This window comes from Penicillium roqueforti (assembly GCF_015533775.1).
Source record: "Penicillium roqueforti strain LCP96 04111 chromosome Unknown scaffold_25, whole genome shotgun sequence".
Taxonomy (NCBI): Eukaryota; Fungi; Ascomycota; class Eurotiomycetes; order Eurotiales; family Aspergillaceae; genus Penicillium; species Penicillium roqueforti.
The window spans coordinates 234,383-253,881 of NW_024067589.1; the positions used below are offsets into that span (position 1 = coordinate 234,383).

Genomic DNA, 19,499 nt, shown 5'->3' on the forward strand with positions numbered 1-19,499 from the left:
AGCCAATATGGCTTCACCTAGGATTGCAATATTCTAGCCAGCACAAATATTGCATTGGTTATCTCGTCTTTATTTAGATCGTTCATCAGTTAAGCAGACCGAGTCAAACTGAACCATCCATCATCTACCACCTTTGTGACTTCAAGACACTCACAATTCTTTACAAAATCTACACGTTTTTTCACTAAATGACATTGAAAATTCTGTTTGAATTCAAATCGGTTGAGGCGGCCCAGGAGAGGGCAGTATAAGAAGCGACTTCAATACTTTCGGTTGAACGCGCAAGAACAGCATACCATTTTCCCATTGCATGCAGATCTGGATACGGACGCATGTGGTGACCAATCTGTCTGACCACCTCCGTAGATCCCAATACTTTGAGTACATCGGAATCGGCATATTGCCTCCACAGATTCCTACTGAGCTGAAGCTGGCCAAGAAAGGAGGGAGTGCGAAGAGGAAAAGAAGAAGCAAATCAGTTACCATAAAGCACTAAGCGGGCCACAAGAGAAAAAGGAGGGACTTGAAAGAGAGCAATGGATGCCCTAATCAGCGCGCTCGACAAGTTGAGTCTCAATGGCATTAGGCCAACCGATTCAGAGCAAACGAATGCGTCTGGAGCAATGGAAAGCGTCGAGCCTGCTGGGATAGCGGTCGATATACAGCCGGTGGAGCGGTGCCCTGGTGCTGCGGCTAAAGATAATGAGGAAGCGGACAAAAAGAAATTTCATACTGGGTTAAGCGGCAATGCCCGTTTTTCCAAATCAGAAGCAGGTATTCTTAACAACGCGAGACGAATAAGCATTGCAAAGGGCTCGCAGCAATACCAAAAGAATCATACTGAACGAGTGGCCGTCGCTCGGTATTGTTTTAGAGGGCGGATTTACCTAATTTATCGCCACGGCCCTAAAGAAATGTGCCAATATTGGATGCAAAAAACAGAATTGCACAATAGCGAGTTACTCAAAACCCTGACCAGATTGACGATCCCGTGATCCCGCAGTTGCGGTTGTCTCCATTCTTAGTGATAGGTGCAAGCTGCAGTGGTAGGAAGGCTATCGCAGGACTGAATAAACTATTATGTAGAATAATCCTTGCAGTAGACTTTGGAGTGCCTGGGTATAATTATGGAAATGCGCGTGATTTGGGGTCTAAGATTTCAGAGCATTTTGTGTGTAAAAGTCCCTCTCACCCACCGTCTCGCGCATGTGATGCCACGCTCTCTGGTGATATTTAAAGCTCTCGTCCCACTGGTTTTGCGCAGCATGGAGGTTGCCAAGTGCATATAAAATCAGACCGGTCCGGACGGATTCCCTGTCATTCTTGCCTAAAGCCTTTTCTCTGCCGGCCAGGCTATCCAGAAGAAGTGTGTTGGACTCTTCAACTTGCCCTGCAAAAGGAGAGCCCAGCTCAGGTTGGCCTCGCCAGACCGCGGAATGTAGTTACCGAGAGCCTTGCGTATCCGCAGCGCCTCCTTTAGGTCGGCCTCCCCTTCCTCGTACCGTCCGTCCTGGATCCGTGAGATCCCTCGTTCTGCGTAGGCGAGGTATAATCTGTCGTCTGCAGTTCCAAGTTCGTTGCAAATTTTGGAAACTAGATCAAAAGAACGCTCCTTGTGGATGCGGCTTGTGCCGAAATTGCTCGCATCCATGGCTATAGCTCCTAGGCAGAAATGGATATCTGCAAGCAGGGAATCCCGATCTGGGTGTGTTGAGGACTCGCGGATGCTGCGAGCAGTTTCGAAGAAGCCATCAAATTGCTTTGTCCGTCCACGCTCTTTTTGATACCGGGAGAATGTTAGACTCTATAGTAAATAAAATGCCTGAATATCGTATAATCACCATGCTGCATCAGTCAGTAACTTTGCGAAAAGCAATTTGGTAGCCTCCGAGGAATCTGATATAGCTGGCCAGAGCTGATGCATCCTAAGAACGTGAGGGTAAACCGCTGCACAGGCAGGCCATCTTCCAACATATAACCTGTTGCCAGAGGATTTGGGCTGTGGTAGCTCTGGCTCCCTTGATGGCTTTGGCATAGCCGATGGCCAGTCTGCCCACAGAATTCGTACCACTTGGTCAAACATGGACCGTTTCTTCTCAACATCCATTGTTGCTAGTATCACATCTTGCACAATGCGATGAACTGATATTTGCTGCTTTTGCTTATCTCTTTGGACCAGAGATGATTGCAAGAGATCAGTTCGAGCCTCAATATAGTTACTTTTCTTAAACGATGTGCCCTCGGAAATCAGCTCCACGGATGCTTCCAATAAGTCTTCTCCGATGGAATCCGGATCAAGAAATGATATCAGTTCCAAAAGCTGTTGAGTTTGAGGCTTGAGCTTCCCAAATGCCCATACGGTGGAGAGAGAGTGACGATATGTGACCAAGTTCGTATCGAACTTTGTTTCATAAGGACTGGCATGTTCTTCATGGTCCATATACAGCTCAAAAAACTCTGAAAGAGTGAGGTCTTGTCGACGGATAATACCAGCCATCTGAGAAATGGCCATTCCACCAAGTGCATCGGAAATTTTTTGCGCTGTGTCAACTTCTAGGTCGTTAGAGACAGTAGTGAGGTGGTTGAAAAGGGATAGGCTGTCTTGCTGTGAAAGTGGACCTAAATCCAGCCTGAGGGTCTTCCCGTGAACATGTTTTTGCATAAAGGGTCGCGACTAGTGATAAGAATCGATCCACTGCCTTGGAGCCAGTAGTCTGCCAGAATTATTGGCTCATCTGCGTTGTCGAATATAAGCAACCAAGTTGCTTCCGAGCTAGCTTCGCCAGGTTGAATAAAATCATCCGACCCTGATATATGCTTTCGAGGATTAGAGAGCCACCCTTTCACAATCTCTCTACTGACAACCTGGCTTTTGCACTCGGATGATTCTTCGAGTCCTAGTGCTAACGATATTTGCTGGTAATGGTGATCAAGTTTTGCAACTTCATCCGCCAAGACCCAGAATACCGCATCAAAGGGATGTTTGTGACGCCGGGCAAACTCGCGAGCTATTTCCGTCTTTCCAATTCCTCCAAATCCACAAAGTGCAAACTGCCTTATAGCGGTGCCCGATGCTGTCACTCTGTTCTTTGGAGGTAAGAGCTCGGTTGCGAGACGTTCCAAGATATCTTCACGGCCGCAGAAATCCTGATTTGCTGAATGCGTATTGAGAAGGAAGCATGGTATGTGGAGGGGTTTCACAATATCAGATTTTGGTGCTATAGGAGTTACCAACTCAAACCCCGAAAGAGATGTTCCGTCCGTTGCTTTGTTGGATGGCGACTCCGTGAGTCCCAATTGCTCAACTAACCGACATCTATGATAACCTGGTAATATGTAGATATTCAGCTTAAATTTTAGTGGTAATTCGCTCATTGTGGGGGAGTAAGCGCTCGTCGTTGCATCTTGAGATTCCTCTGAGACCATTAATACCGTTCTGCGGTTTCTGATGCGTTCATAACCTACGGTCCTTGAGTTGAATAGCAAAAAGACGCGCGGCGGCACGCAAAGTGTTGTAGACAAAATTGTTAAACTCCGGTAGACTTTCGCCACCAACGCTCTGGGTGAAAAGACATGTATCGTGATGATTAAGATTAAGGCCAATGACTGTTTCCATTCGGGCGCGAGTTGAACAAGCTTCACGGTTGACCAACTATATTGGAAGTTAGCGTTGACCTAATTCGAGGGCTTCAAACTGACTTGTTGGTATTTATGCTGCAGTGTAGTCGAACTGGTTTTCGATTCTCTCAGTTCGTACGCGGATAGTATGGGGGTACTGAATGAGACTTTTTCGAATCTATCTGCAAGGTCAAGCAAAATGGCACCTTCTTGCTCGATATTGGTACTTGGAATATTCAAGTTTCTGCTGGTCGTCGCTTCAAATATATCTCGAAACCGTATCAAACTGGTGGTCTTGTCGCCATAGCGATGCGGAGTGCTTAGGAAGATAACGCCAGCTATAGCGTTGATAATTGATTCGTACCGGTTAAACTGCTTGTTGGCGACACATAATGCCTGTTTGACTATAATACCACCTAAGCTGTGGCAGACTATCAAGATTGGCTTGTTGGCAGTCTGGAGGAAGTAAATTAGCAAGTATACGGATGGTTCGAAGGGAAGTAATCAATTTTACCGCGTCTGAGTATCGCCCGTCGCTTACATGCTGGAGAAGGTCGTGACCTAGCATCAAGATCGACTCCCATGAAGGCTTGGCGGTCGCAAATGGCGAAGCATATTCGTAGGCGAGGACGCGTGTCCCAGCACTGGAACTTGGTAGGGTGGCAAGCCATTCTTCTTTGGCAAACGGCCATTCTGCCGGTAAGATAGTTCCGATGCCAGGAACGAGAACAATACTAGACTGAGAATAAGTGGAGGTCCTAAACTGAGCCAGTCTGTGGGTTTCTCTTACTCGATGCCATCCTGAGATTCATCAGGTGGATCCCGCAGTACCTGAAGGTGGCCAGTAGGTGCAAAGCTCATCGTAGCCATGACTGCGGGCAACTAAAGGGTGCGCGTTTCAACATGAGAAAATGAGACTAAACTTGTGATGCGGGTAGTTAAGTATGTACTTATGTCCACGGGTAGGTACATAGTTAGTTACAGGTACATAGGATATGTAATCACTACAGCCCTCCAGGGCTCTAACATAACATTTAGATACTGCAGTGGGGGTTTCCAGAGCAGGATGACTAAGCGGCTATATGATATAAAAGCACTCCCGAGGCATAGATAGCAACGCAGACACCTTTCCACTTCCATTCTCAGTAGTCACCCCATGGTGTTCTCCTCTCTAGCACCCTACTACTCCCAGTGACGACTCTGCTCTCACACCTGTTTCGCAGACAGGGCTGTCGGTGCCCCTCAGGGGTCCCCTCTTCAACAGCTACTTTTATGTTTCATTCCAGGGCGTAGTCTTAACTCTCCACGCGGCACCTCGCGAAACTTGTCCTATATTATAGTTTGGGATTAATTCGGGCATGAGAAGGGCAATAAGGAACCTTTTGACCCGGATTTCCTTGTTTAGTAGATCACAGCTTCACCCGATAGAGCTCTTCCTCGTCATCACCTTGCTGCGCTAGAGACATGCCTCGATGTCCTGGATTCAAAAATGTAGAGTACAGCCGTGGAGACTGCAACCTTGGAGAAATGCTCGTATAATCGAGGAAGAAACGCGACAGTCAAGAGTAATGGTAAAGAAGCAATACAATGATTAGATGTATGAGACAATGAGAATAAAAAAGCAAAATGAACAAGCACGCATAACTAAATAAATCCTAACCAGACACCAGCATCAGGAGTCTCCCTAAAACAAACCCAGAACCTTTCCCGAACCCATCCATACCCAAGACAATCCCTAGTCCAACCCTCTATCTATTCCATGGATGCAGTTCCTCATCTGATCGTGTCTCGGTAGTGTCACCCGCAAGCATTTAACAAAAGAAAATGGGGTTGCAAGGGCAAGATGACATCTTGAAACAAAACAATAAATCGCAGATTTGAAACACGATCAGACCGTCCGACTCCTTCCAGTGCGCTGGTTTCCCATCAATATAAATACAAACGGAATAAGAAAATGCATGAAAAACAAAGGAAAATAAGAAATCAATCGAGAGGCATAGATGTATTCTCTCGTGGGAATCAAAGGCTTATGCAATGAGGTTATTAAACAAAGGAAATAACGGAAAATTCAAGCTGTTGCGAGACACTTGTGTCGGTTGTGAATCGCATCATACAGCAGTAGACCATGTGTGGTCACCTCGAGGTTTCATTTCGTAGTTCTCCGGCTCGGTGCTGGTAGGCCGACGAATGGTAGAGTTGGGAAAATACATGTGCGGCGGCATTGATGTCGGATACGCGGGGCCAGTGGGCTCAGGGTAGGTGAAGTCGTTGGCTGATCCGGGCGATGGCATGCCACCGTGAGAAGGCGAAGCCCATCCAAGACTAGTCATGTGTGGACTGCCATTCACGCTATTGGGGCGGTGATCACTGTTCGCTGGGGGCTCAAGAGGTTGAGGCAGACCGTAGGGATGCGATGTCATGGATGGCCGGTTGTGGGGCGCACTGCCGTAGCTGGATAGCGAAGGAGATGTCGCAGTCGGGGAAGCTCGGGGGCTGCCTTGGGGGAAATCCCCACGCACATGAGGCGGGATAGGGCCGTTGCCCATGTAGTAGTCGCCGGCAGAGCGGTGCATGTTCAGCGGCGGGAGCTCACCACCAGGTGACATGGACGGGTGATGCGCGGGTGACGGGGTAGAATGGATGGAAGCGTGCTCAGAAAACATTCCTTCGCCAGGACGTCCACGGTCCTTATTTTGCCGCAACTGGGCCTCTGTCTCAGCAGCAGCTTCTTCGATAGTCCCGGTGTGGTGATTTTGGTGGCGTGTCAAAGTCGTGCGACGCGTGAAGGTCTTCTGACAGTTGGCATACGGGCATTTGTAGGGTCGCTTGCCGGAGTGAATGCGGCGATGTCTGGCCAGCGAAGACGAGTCGCTGAAGGGCTGAATAAATGTTAGATTTAGCCAGAACAAAAAGAGGAAAGTTACACACCTTGCCACATCTCTCACACATGTGGGGTTTCTCTCCGGTGTGTACACGGGAGTGCACTGTCAAGGCCGAGCGTTGAATGAACTGCTTTCCACACCCTGGCCACTCGCAAGCGTGAGGTCTAACTCCTGTATGAATACGCTCTGTGAATCATTAGCGGCCGCATCTCCAAAATTTCCGAAGGATACATACCATGTCGAGCAAGGTCGCTGCGCCGTGCGAAGCCCTTGTTGCAGGTTGAGCAGTGGAAAGTCTTTGGTGGTGGGTCAATACCTGCTCTTCCTTGGGGAGCAGGTTCCTGCTGCATCTGGGGATCGCCAGCGTATCCCGCAGGGGCATAGGCCATGTTTCGAGGGGTTGAGCCCGTAGGCTGTCCATAATAGAAGGAATCGGGAAGTCCACCATCCATTTGCATGGGCGGGGGACCGTGAGGAGGATATACATTGACGGGGTTTTCCGGGCCACCTGATTCGCTCTTCATCGTGGGTGAAGCTCCGGTGTGCAACTGTGCACTATGTTGGAAGTACTGCTGTTGTAACTGCGCCTCAGCGGCGGCGGCGGCTGCAGCGGAGTTTTTCCTGTTCAGGATGGTCGTGAAGTCCATGACCCGACCCAGCAAGTAGCCAAGGGACCGCGGTCAAGGACTGCTTTCGAAGACGTCCTTCGGCAGACCTTCCGCGCGACTAGTATTCCGATGAAGTCCGATAGCTTATTGGATTCGGAGTCCTTGGCGCGTTAGGACGGATATGAACAGTGGAGGCCGTTGGGTGGGAGATTCGGGTCACAACTAGCAAGCTCTGCAAGTCACGATATAATTAGAACTAATCTTCGGCACAGTAGATCGAGCTCGATTCTGCAAAAGCTCCGCGAGTGCGCAGCTCGTGGGAAGACCTTAGACCCAGAAACTCACCCTGCGTAGACCTGTATCGTCTTGGACAGTCCCTCGGCGAAGAATGCGACGGGGTAAATTCTCCACTTTTCTGCAGTGGAATGCAAGGTTGCGTAAGAGGTATCGAACGATGGGCTTTCTGCCAAAAAAAGCCAAGCTCGTCTCAGAGAATAATGTTGTGGTCGGCTCAAGGCGGAACGCGTGTTCGTTTGTCGGTGAAGGTGGAGGAAGATAGGTCAACTATCCCTGTGGAGGTTCCTATGCAACACAAGAAATGTCGATGGTCAGCATGAAACTAATATCAAGACGATGGTTGCGATGCCGAGTATTTTCCACCACCGTGCTGTAAGCTGATTTTCTCGCCTGTGCTCCGCGGTCCTCGGTACGGGAGACCAGTCACAACGCCGAGTTCCAGGAAAATGAAAAAAGACCAGACCAGCACGTATGGGGAAATTGTCCGTGATCACGAAACCCAAGATAACAGCGCATGGCGGAGAGAGTTGGGCAGCCAAGGCGAACAGGCGGGATGCGTCATCACTGGCAAATCGCGGTGAAGGCAAGGAGTGAAGCGGAAAACACACCTTTTTCAACGAAGCTTGAGGTTTCAAGATACTATAATAGAGAAGAGTCGAGGGCGACACAAAGAGAGGCTCGAGAGAATTTAGGAATTTGCGGCCGGGTCAAGTGGGGTTAAGAAGGTAGAGAGACAAAGAGATCAAGAAGATTGAAGATGAAATGAAAGAAGAAGAAAGGGAAGCGAAGGGTTAAAAAGTAGAAGATGAGAAAGGGGGGGGGGGAGGAGAAATAGGAAATATTATGATTATTACATGTTTAGGTGATTTAGGTGTGGTAGGTGCCACTGTCTCTTGCATCTTTGTACATCATTTATTTACACTTGGAGAACTTATTTTTGGCCCTCTCGTAGTATTTGTGTATTATCTTCGTGTCTTATTATACCGGCTTCAAATCGGACTTCTGATCCTATATGGCGTTTCCATCTACATCCCACGGTTGTGCTGCTATATCAGTTGCAATCCATTCAGACCTCTCCTAAGCTGAATTCCCTTTCTAGAAGGACTAGTCTTCCTAGTCGGACCCAGCGAAGCCCGCTAGAAGGAAACCTGACCGCACCAGAAGGATCCACAACGTGCCCTTCTCCCCGTGTGGAAATGGATCCAAAAGGCCGATCCGAACCTGAGTTTCCTTGTGATTATTATTATCCGCCTCGATATAGCCTCCTGAAATTTAATCTTTAAATATACCTTGGAGTGTGGTGTTTATTCCCAGGCCATGGCTCAAATTAAGCATAGGATCGGGCTAATAAGGAACCAGATCCCAATGTTGTAATATACGGTGTAGCAATGCGTTAATAGAGTCCCATATACAGTATGAAAGGGGGGGGGAGGGGCCGAACTACAACTGACAACCCCTGAAGCGAAATAGAAAATACACGCATTTCTCATCCGGATTTTACGATTACGATAAAATCACAAAGAATAAAAAAGAAAAAAGGAAGGAAGGGAAAAGGCAAAAAGGAAAAGAAACAGGAGACATCGATCAACGATGACATGCAAGTTTCTCATGGTGCGACACATTGAGTGATATACTTATTTTTACACGATGCGAAGGAGATTACCTCGATAATCTACCCGGCTGTTAGCCGGAAACATCGCAAAATCGAGATTGACCTTCTAGAACAGTTCCGCTATCACAATGGTAACCATTCCTGTACGTACCTCACGCAGCATATATGGGTTACACGGTTGGTAGGACCAACTGACTTCGACCTTCTTCTCTCTCTTTCCCCTCTTCTTTTCTTAGGTACGCGGACTCTGACGATCCTGCAGTGGAGCTAATCCGGTCTGCATCGGTAATTACTCAACCCCTTTCCCTTCCGGGGCCTGGCTTCAGCCTCTGGGAATCCACTCCACTGCCACAAAAAGACCCGTGGACGGCACGGATGGCTCTGCCAAGCCTTCTCCTGACCTTCCAGAAGGACGCCAGAAGCATTTTGGAACATCCGTAGAAGCCGTGGAAGCCGTAGAAGGAAAAAAAAAAGACATGCGCGGCGCCCCGTCCTGCGCACGGTTCGGAGCCTTACCAGGAGATCATCCCTGACTGTGCACTATACCCTTCACATCGAGGAATTAATGTACGAGAAAAATTAAACAGAGCCATGTATCTGCCTAGAGGCAAAACAAAATGAAACTTGAAAAAAAAGGGGGGGTTGGGCACCAGGATGACTGGTCCAGTCATATCTTGCCAGGTGACTTTTCAGGGCTATTCCTCTTCATTGGCATGATCGTCTATCCTCTTACGCTCTCTCACACACACACACACCTACCATTATGTGCCCCTCGCCGGGCTAATGCACACCCTAGTAACTGTGACGAAAGTGACGGCACATCCTGCATATGCACTTGCGCTTGCCGGGTTTGGTCTCAACCCGGGTGCTGCGGGGAGTTGCGGAGATTATCTCCCCTCTACAACATACATACAATCGCTTTGTAAATACCATGCAGATCCGTGTAAAGCCGAATATAGGTGCTGGAATCTCAGGATTTGATGAACCAATGACTGGCCAGATGATTTATTATAGTTCGCCGTTGACTTCCTTGATTTTACGCAATCGCCAATAAACAGAAAATCGAACCAAGGCGGGTCAGGCCGACGCACATTGGATGGCTGGACACGGGGCTATTCCCACATGGTTGTGGCTGAGACGTGTCTTGGTGTATCGTGTCCGCGCTAGTCTCCATATTTCTATTAGTAGAACATTTCCTTCAGCCTGTATGCCCCTAGGATGGAGCATGTCTTGTGCAGGTCAACTTTGGTGTGCTTTATGGCAGGTTGGCTTCTGACAAATTAGGTGGCATTTCCAAGGTTCCCCGGGGTCCCTAGGGGGTGACTAGGTCTATGCATATACATATCGACCTCGGAAGATCAGACACGCCCTATTTTGTTGTACGACCGACGTAACCCAAAAGAAAATACCAAACATCCACAAAATCCAGGAACAGCCGCTAACGCTATGACCAAAAGGCCCATTTTTCTGTCTCTTGTGTCGCAGATTCCACTCTGATGTCACCTTTCTCCCGGGGAAATTGAGCACTGGCCCACTGATGTGCCTTTCTCTCCCGCCAAGGTAAATAGTCACAGATAAGTCAACACTAGCTCGTCTCAGCCTGCTGTGGGAGTTTGACTGAAAATCCCGGTGACACCCAAATCCTCCGTACCGGAGTGGCGTAGAAGCTAATGCAGATGACCTTAAAGCATTGCGTTGCCCCATGCTCCACTAGGAGGCGACTCGGTATAAAGGAAATAGCACTCCGCGCGGAGTATGTTGTAGATGGATACGGGCGACGTGGACTAAAACAACACGTCCTTGAATCTCCATCTCTTGTTCTAGTCTCGGCTGCCTTCCGAAGACTCAAAATTGCGTATCTGGCTCTATTTGATGGAATTTGATTCGGGTGATTACTATCAATATTAGACTCTGTTACTCTGTATTTACCAATGCATTTACCAAATCATTTCAATTATCACGTCGTGACATGCATATTCTAGTAGAGTTAACTACATACAAGTTAGTATATCACAGTTTCATATTTAATCATTCAATAGTCATCTCCAACTACGTCTCTAGGAAAGGCTTCACTGGAATCTCTACTTATTTAATTCACGGTATAGCGGCGGGGATAAGAATCAATTATTTAAACATGGAGGTTCAGATATATATTTTAGAAGAATGTAGTACTGTAGTTCGTCGCGCTTAACGTTCAGATAATGAAGGCCTACTAACTACAAGGGTTCCAGGCGCCTTGTCTAGGAGGATTCTTTAGAGACTGTGTGACTACAATTATGATAGTACACGTTGAGAAATGGACTCTACTGGCAATGTTGTATGTACTAGTCCAAGTGGGTTTTATGGAACCCAAGAATATTTCCGCTGCCGAAACTACAAAAGTCCCAAGGTGGGATTAGCTCCCCTCCACAGGGATCCAAAGCCGCGACTAATTAGGAAGTGGTATGGTGATCATGTTGACCGCTTTTAGAGTGGGTGGGCTAATCCCACATACAACATACAACTTACACCGGAGTTTAGGCCTAGATGGCTTTGCCTTTCCGCTCCAGTGCTCATCCCGTGCCGCTTTTTGCCCAATGAGCACGCCCCTGAGTATTACATAATCATCAAACTCGCCCACCTCGCATCACCTGATCATTACATAAGCTCACACCACGCTTCGGGTTGATATGAACCTTCCAATCTTCGTCTTTCTGCTCCTTGGCTGTCCTAACGGATGGGCCTCGGTTCAAGTTGGAGGGCTGCCGCTGTATCCGGTTCATGCAGAAGTAGAAACCATGGTCTTCACGGCTGCATATTCTTCAGGCCCTTGTTGCTCCATACCAAAGAGCAGGGTCGTCAAAGTTGTCCTTGGACCCATCAAGCAGTCCACCCATAACCCGAATACAGAATGCTTCTTCAGACTTGTCTCTTCGGTCGTAGCAGTGGGTAGAGCACCTGCATCAATCTTAATATTGCGTGTGAAGTTCAGACACCCTAAAGTTCAGGCACTCAGGGAAGTGGGGCCCCAGATGGTTATCTTAGATCTCCGCTTCTTTAAAATCTCGCCTGTTATAATACTCCGTACGGAGTACTCCGTAGATCAAACCGAATTGAGAAGTGTAGATAAGTTACTTATATTCTGTGCTATCATTGGCCGGGGTATCAATATTCTACTATAAGTTAACCACCCTTCTTTTCCCAAAATTCCATTAAACGCGGCGCCTTTATTGAGCGCATGAATCTAAATCTGGTTACAGCACGATTAAATGTTGTAATATGACGTTAAAACAGAATAAATACTATGAGACTAGAAAGGATCGGTCACTATAAACTGAAATAGTAAGCTTAGGAAGAGAGCCAGGGGAATTGAACAACCATGGCTGGCTATGTCCTGGTCAAAAAAGTGGCGAGAGGCTGGATCTCGTGCTACAAAAGGGACGCAATGGGTCTACTGGAAAAGGCCTACAGATGCCCAAGTGACCGGGATTGAGCCCGTAGCTGGCACAGAGTGGAGGATCTATAGTACATAGTCGGGTGCGGAATGCTGCAGCTAATCCTCCTTGTGCGGGCCAGACCTCAGTCTCTGTCTTCGCCTTCTGGAACAGACCTTCCTGTCAGTGGGATTATGCATCCTGCACACTCTCAGGCCCTTTCCGCGTTCCCCACCAGCCAGATGTTCGGAACTGACTTGCAGGTGGCGTTGTAGTACAGCGACATGGCCTTTTCCTGACACGAAGTGAAGAAGCAAGCCCGCCAAAGCAGAAACCAGCAAAAGCAACCACGGTGGAATATCACCCATCCCCAGCAATACACCCGAAAGCAGCCGCATCAGTGTAACCAGAAGGCCTTGGTACAATCGGGGGCAAGAAGCAGATGAAACAGAAGCCACCAACCCCGAAATCACCGACTCCTGATCTCCCTGAACCAAAAAGTCCCTCCTCACTACTACCTCACAAGCAATAACCGCAGCAACCGCAGCAACCGCCCGTGGACAACGATGAAATAACAGACGATGACACAAATGACGAGCCGCCCAAGCCCCAACCCAAGACAACCACCAAGGCCACCACGAAACCACCCTCCAAGCCCCGCGATATTCAGAGCGTGTGGGCAAGTGATTCTCTTTTCCCTTAGTAGGGTGCTCGGTTGCTAAGTTTTTGCTGAAATTGATGACCAGGGTCCTAATGTCCCTGCCCAAAGAGGCGGCTCCTTGGTGGCTCCGTTCTTCCTATTCAGCGATCCTTTGCCTAATCACAGAGACAAGCCCTAGGAATTCATCTCCTGTAGTCTTTATCTGAGCAGTGCGAGATGCCACTGCATCAGTTATGTGGCTTTGGAGCTCCACACTTAGCTGGGTTTTGGAAAATTCATGGGTCGGAGAGGCGGGGAGTATCCCGTCCAGGCACTGGCCGCCTATATGTTGGTTTTCTGGGGCAGGGTTGGGTCGCCTTGATCTTGCTTTGATGGCTCTGGTCCAGCCTGGGTTGGTGATTGATGGGGGTTGATGGGGATGAGGGGAGTTGCGTTCGGAGTCACACGGACCTCTGGGGCATCTCCCATGTCGGCATCTCCAGTGTGATTAATCGGCTCAGGCTCTTTCTCTTGTCTCTGTTTCGTGGCGCCCAGGTGATAATGTGCTTGAGTAGCAGGGGCTGTTCTTTTCTTAACACCCATGGTGCTGGCTGCCCGCTGCATGTGCGCAGAGGCATGTTTTGGCACAAACCTGCTTACCTCTGAAAAAAGAGGACGAGTGTGACTCATATCATGTGCATTTGGTAATACCCCAGCAGCCCCCAGCTCTGCAGCGAAGCTTTTTTTTTTTCCCACAAAATCGTATCAAGTCGCGAAAGGCTTGTAGCAGCTGCTGAAAGTGTGACAGTCAGCAGAAGCCTGATCAGATCCATCAAGAAGCATCAGGTAATACTACTCTATAATGTCTGAATTACTCCTATGTATTTGCTGCTGCTTCTCATACTCATTGAACTATAAGGCAGAACCAGTCTTTTGTGAAACATCTGGTAGGCCGGTTTCAAAAGTCCATTCGCAGTCATTGTCGTATCCCTGCGCGATTCTCTCAACATCGACGACAGCATCCCATACCGCCAACGTCCTCCTGTATCTTTCCTCTCCATCATCGACATTGATAGCATCCAGGTCTTCCTAGCGCCCAGCATCGCACTCGCAACGCAGAATAGACCTCAGTATATCTAACAGTTCTCTCCTCCACTTAGGTTGATGGCCCCTAGACAGAGGTGCTGCGATGTACTCAAAGTACGCGGGTATGATGTTGGCCATCTCCTAGTCCAGGAAACCCGTTACCGCGAGTATACAGGGGTCCACAAGGATATTCCAGTCAGATAAGTCCCTATATAAGAGGACAGGACAGTCCTAATCACCTACGCCGGTAGTATCACGCTATACTCGCTTAAGGGCGAGTATACGTTCTGTATCCGGGGTAGAGGCCTATAGCCTATAGATACGCGAGTTATTCTACTCTGAGTAGGAGGCGTAATATATATACATCTCTATACCGAATTCGGAGAAGAGGAGGTATAGCTGCCGTATAGGCCGGCTGTAGTAAGAGAAGTAGTATATATATATATATATAAGGAAACGGCAGAGCTCTGCCTTAATAGTCTAGCGCTTCAGAGGGATAAGTAAGGGCCAGAGCTCGACTAGCGGTATGCCCAGCTGACGAGTAAGGACAAGGCCCTGTTAGGTATAGTTAGGCGTCAAGGTATCGGAGGTTATTCTCGGAAGTATAACGATATAAATAACGTGTAGGATATAGGGGCCTAGGATAGAATAGGTAAGCGCAGTTATCTTACCTTCGCTATCGTCAGTGCCTAGTTTAAGGATAGTAGAGGGAGAATGAGTAAAAAACTAGCGTCTAACTTTTGGAACAGTCGGCCCTAAGAATAGAGGGAGGCTGGGGAGAAAGGCCCAGTTCTCCTAAGGAAGCTGCTCTGGTTCCTAAGAGCTCTCGTCATATAGTGTTATGTTGAGCGGCGATGCGTAGAGAGCAGTCCAGAGTATCAGGCAATATTGAGGGTTTACTTAGTTAAGTAACCTGGTGCTAAAGTGCGATGTCCTCTGAGGAAGATAATTGATTGATATCTATCTATGCGAACCCCAATGGTAGATATAGCCGAGTCCACCGGACCGAGATTCCTCCGGTCAGGGATGAAATGAGCGGGTAGCTCAGGATCGGGGAAGTCGGGGAGTCGATTATCTGAACTGCACGAGGCTTATAGGCGAGATATTTAGTGCTGCCATTTCACCAAGTCGCTGGATACTTTTCTGACTTCACTTAGGGCTATGATCAACGACGCGTTAGGAATTTGGTCGGTTGATTCGAATGCACATAAGAACGAGATCGCTCGCACTACTTTCCTCAAGGGAAACTTGTTGGCGGCAATGGGCAAAATGCAAAAAGCTTCTATTGCCTTAAGAGTTGCTTGTCGCCTGAGGAAGGAGATCACCGAGGAGGATCGACTTTTGAAGAACTTGACGATGAAAGACTTTGACGAGATCGTTGCTTTTTGGGCCCGTTAATGAGCGTTGTTCTTCCTTTCTTTTATCTTCTTCTTCTTTTTATATGCGGGAACAGATTCTTGCAGTTACACAGATATCAGATTGAATTGGAACTGTTCCATTCCGATATTTAAAATGCCACATCGAGGCCGTACTTCTCGTAATCAAAGTCTTCCAGACTAGGTATACTTTCTGCCCAGCCATCATCAATCTCTCCTAGCTGCCAGTCATCTCCGACCTTAAATCTTCCTGATCTCCCAGCCAGGATATCTTTATGCATCGGCTGATACTCGACCGCCACATCTGGATGCGGTACCCAAACAACTCTCATACCAGCGCGTCTCCCAGCCTCTACACCAGCGATGCTATCCTCGAAGACTAAACATTCATTGGGCAGGATAGCCTTTTCCTCAGAGTCTATTCCCGAGTTCAAAGACTGCAACGCGAGCAAATAAATATCGGGCGCTGGCTTCCCTCGACCCCGTCGCATTCGTGGATCATCACCCAGGATTCTCCTGTCCGACCGAAAGAAGCTCAACAGTAGTTTCGATTCCGGCCCCGCAGTTTTCAACTCATAACTACGGGTCTTGGTGCTGGAAGCCAAAGCCAGCTGAATCACGTCCCCAGACGAAGCACTCCGTGCACGGCTTAGATTCGATAGAATCTTCTCCGCGCCAGGCAACGGCCTGCAATCCGGGAAAAATAGTCGCATGCCCTCGCTTGATTCACGGGCAATTTCTCGCGGGAGATAGGTAACTTGGCCCAGTGGTGGAATATATCGCCATTTGTCGAGTCTGCGACACCCATGAGCTGGGCTCGAATCGACGGAGTCAACGGAGGCCTTCCGTACCTTTCCAGCAGTTGGTTCGTGGATAGACTGATTATGTCTTCAGAGTTGATGAGGAGCCCGTCCATGTCGAAAATGCAGGCGCGGACTGCGGGGAAGCTGGTGGTCTGTGTTAGCTTCGCGGATTACAGAATTCGTATGTTGACTTTAATGCCTCCGCTAATTGTCGTATATAGATGCACATGTTCGAGGTCACTCACTCTGGATTAGGGGGAGCCATGAGAACCGAATGTCAAACTTTGGTCCCGATTGATGGCAGAGCGGAGTTGGGATTTAGTCGAAAAGCCCAGCTCGCCTTCGCGACCCCAATTCCCGAAGGCCTGGAGGGGTTAGACACCATACATTTCGAGGTATCTTTTGTATGCGTTTCCCGTATAAAAGGTACATATTCTCCGCTAAAGTCGTAGAACGCGGATCTGAACTATAATATTCTAGGATGAGGAGACACTGACTTCTTAGAAAACCCTGTCACTCGATACCAAGCCAGTAATCTAGTGTAATAGCAACCACCATGGCGGTGCAGAAATGTGGTGTGTCTATCTTTATAAGTCGAGGTTACTTCCAAGGTTCTAAAACATCGTCTTGCACTATTTGAAGTAAGTCAACATGAATGATATCAATATTTAGGGCCGCTCCAATTCTGAATCGATCACGCACCTGCGCTGTGCGCTGTTGGCTGTTTTTAGTTCTTGTGTTAGCCCGTACACAGCCCCGCGCTAGTGGACTGACGTCCTTTCTAATTCGTACTCTTTGATATCGCACATCACTTTTCAACCCTATGGTTTCGTTACTTGAATTACCCAATGAGTTGTTACTCTTGATAAGTACGAATCTGAAATCCGAGGCGGATCTCTCGCACCTACTACAGGTGAACTATCACCTATACGACCTTCTTCTTGCCCGTCTGTATCAACAAAATGTGAAGTGCTCGAAAAGCCAAGGCTTAAATGTGTTGCCAAGGAAAATGAAAGAGGCGTGCGGCATTTCCTCTACTGGGGGGCCTATGTGGATGTCCCATCCATGCCAGTTAAAAAACCAGAACCGATTCGCCGCTTCCCACCTCGGTTTCTTGGGCCTCTACCTCGGACCCCTCTTCCGGCCCCTGGGTCCCCATATCGCATTTCACCTAAACTTCCATCTGATTTCGAAAGAGAGACACCCCTGAGCATAGCCGTGAGCGCTGGAAATGATGCTGTAGTAAGGCTGCTCCTGAATCACGGGGCTCAATTGAACGACTGTGTGGGCGAGCAAACCTGGACCCCATCAACCCATCCCGCGGTTAGTGCGCTTCTCGCAGGCCATGAGAGTACCCTCGGGATACTTCTTGAATGGGGGGCTCAAACAGAAGGATGCAACCTGTTATTCGGAGGATTGATCAATTGTGCAGTGGCTTGCGGTCGAATGCCGATGCTGAAGCTTCTCATCAGATCCGGCGTTGATGTAAACGCTAAAATCAACGAAATATGTCCGTTACTTTGGGCAGTGCGCAGAGAGCCAAACTATGCATCCATGGTGGAAGTCCTTCTCGATAACGGAGCGAGCATTGCCTTGGTTGATGATCACAAAGGGAAATTGCTACGCACAGCAATGGAAAATGGAACTATCGAAACAGTTGATGTGCTTTTGAAGCATGGAGCAAACTATCACGAGAGCTTGTTCTATTCGGCTGTAAAGGGATACACTCTCGAGACAGTCCGTCTGCTTCTAGATCATGGAGCTGTGGTTAATTTCGAATCCTTAATATGCGCGGTAAAGTCTAATGATTGCGATATATTGGAGCTGCTTCTTGACCATGGATTTGATCGCAATCGAAGGGATTCTAAGGGATGCACTATTTTGCACCGCGCTGTTCGCCTCTATTAAGGCATTTCACTCCAAACATAGGGATTCCCACTCCAAACATAGGGTTGAGCACCATCTGCAGCCGTGGCCCGAGTGCACCGGTTTTCCATTGTCCACCGGTATCTAGTGCACCACATGTCGCAGCGTATTTGCCGACGCCAGGGAGATCGCGACGGAACCGCAGAAGAAATCGTGAGGTGACTTATCGGACGTGGCGCGGATGTGAATGCTATGGATTGGAAGAGGCAAACACCACTTTACTTCGCTTGGAAATATGCTTCACCTGCTGTGCAACAGCTACTGTTGGAAAATGGGGCTGATTGGGCGGCCATGTTGATGATGTACTGAGAACAACCGAGAAAGATAGTTTCTCCAGTAACATTCCATCTCCATGAACGATCTTAGCGTCTATATAAGGTAATATGTAGGTTTATGCTTTGGGATAGTATTCTCTCTGTCCTGCCGATCTCTGGTATAGCCAAGCTACAATAATATATGAGCAAACAAAAATCACCATGTCATGTGCCAGTCAAAAATCAAGGAAGCTGCAGCTGACTACTGCATCGTTGCGCCGATGTTCTAAATGTTAGATATGCAGCTCAGTGATTGACCCAGAGGATGATTTGAATATTTGAACATATTTCTTGCAGCTTCGAACGGGGCAGAGTCCCAAGTCGCACCAACTCGTTCATACGATAGAGGCTGGCGAGTCATATAGTGAAGAATTCTTGCCGTTTATTTCTTCTCTATACGGGCTAATTTTAGACTTGGTGTCATGTGCCGTATACTGACATGTGTTTTGAGATTTATTTATTTATTTATTTATTCATGATCTGATACGAGAGAAAAAGGTGATCAATTCCAAGCATTATTCTGCCAGTCGGCAATTTTATCCAGCAACATCATAATTATCACGTTGCTATACACAGTAGCAAAACCCAATGAAGCATAGTCTTGAATGATGGATATTGTCTCACATGAAGGCCAATTGAATCTGAGTTTAATGAACCCCTCGTGTTGACCCTCGTATTGATATGACGTTGGGAGAGACATCGACCACGGCAGAAATAGAAAATCTGGGGTAGTGATTAATGGTCTGAGCTTGAAACATCACTATAAACCGGTGTAGATGGCTTCGTATCAGGTCATCTGGCCGTGTGTTCCACGGTTTGCCCTAGAGTTGACGCATTTGTATGTCTTGGTGTGTGATGTATATATAGACACCGACAGAAGGTCTTACTGAATAACTTCTCTAATCAACTGAGCACACTCTGTTC

At 48.0% G+C, this 19,499-nt stretch overlaps 5 protein-coding genes across 5 annotated transcripts; all 5 read right to left on the reverse strand.

Moving 5' to 3' along the window:
• Positions 1 to 1,327: 1,327 nt before the first annotated feature.
• LCP9604111_7723 (uncharacterized protein) lies at positions 1,328 to 4,488 on the reverse strand (the record flags this gene model as incomplete). The annotated part of the gene is made up of 7 exons (XM_039075787.1): positions 1,328 to 1,804; positions 2,069 to 2,619; positions 2,676 to 3,416; positions 3,466 to 3,652; positions 3,700 to 4,074; positions 4,133 to 4,352; positions 4,409 to 4,488. 7 exons carry the CDS (start codon positions 4,486 to 4,488, stop codon positions 1,328 to 1,330), a joined length of 2,631 nt encoding a protein of 876 aa, XP_038926338.1.
• Positions 4,489 to 5,726: 1,238 nt separating this feature from the next.
• Positions 5,727 to 7,147, reverse strand: LCP9604111_7724 (putative C2H2 finger domain protein; the record flags this gene model as incomplete). Its single annotated transcript, XM_039075788.1, has 3 exons — positions 5,727 to 6,497; positions 6,547 to 6,686; positions 6,736 to 7,147. The coding sequence occupies 3 exons, from the start codon at positions 7,145 to 7,147 to the stop codon at positions 5,727 to 5,729; spliced, it is 1,323 nt and encodes a 440-aa protein (XP_038926339.1).
• A 183-nt stretch (positions 7,148 to 7,330) lies between these two features.
• LCP9604111_7725 (uncharacterized protein) lies at positions 7,331 to 8,740 on the reverse strand (the record flags this gene model as incomplete). Its single annotated transcript, XM_039075789.1, has 4 exons — positions 7,331 to 7,340; positions 7,454 to 7,571; positions 8,564 to 8,626; positions 8,695 to 8,740. 4 exons carry the CDS (start codon positions 8,738 to 8,740, stop codon positions 7,331 to 7,333), a joined length of 237 nt encoding a protein of 78 aa, XP_038926340.1.
• A 4,672-nt stretch (positions 8,741 to 13,412) lies between these two features.
• On the reverse strand, positions 13,413 to 13,673 carry LCP9604111_7726 (uncharacterized protein; the record flags this gene model as incomplete). Its single annotated transcript, XM_039075790.1, has 1 exon — positions 13,413 to 13,673. One exon carries the CDS (start codon positions 13,671 to 13,673, stop codon positions 13,413 to 13,415), a length of 261 nt encoding a protein of 86 aa, XP_038926341.1.
• A 1,990-nt stretch (positions 13,674 to 15,663) lies between these two features.
• On the reverse strand, positions 15,664 to 16,600 carry LCP9604111_7727 (putative HAD superfamily hydrolase; the record flags this gene model as incomplete). Its single annotated transcript, XM_039075791.1, has 3 exons — positions 15,664 to 16,327; positions 16,384 to 16,479; positions 16,581 to 16,600. The coding sequence occupies 3 exons, from the start codon at positions 16,598 to 16,600 to the stop codon at positions 15,664 to 15,666; spliced, it is 780 nt and encodes a 259-aa protein (XP_038926342.1).
• Between the last annotated feature and the right edge of the window lie 2,899 nt (positions 16,601 to 19,499).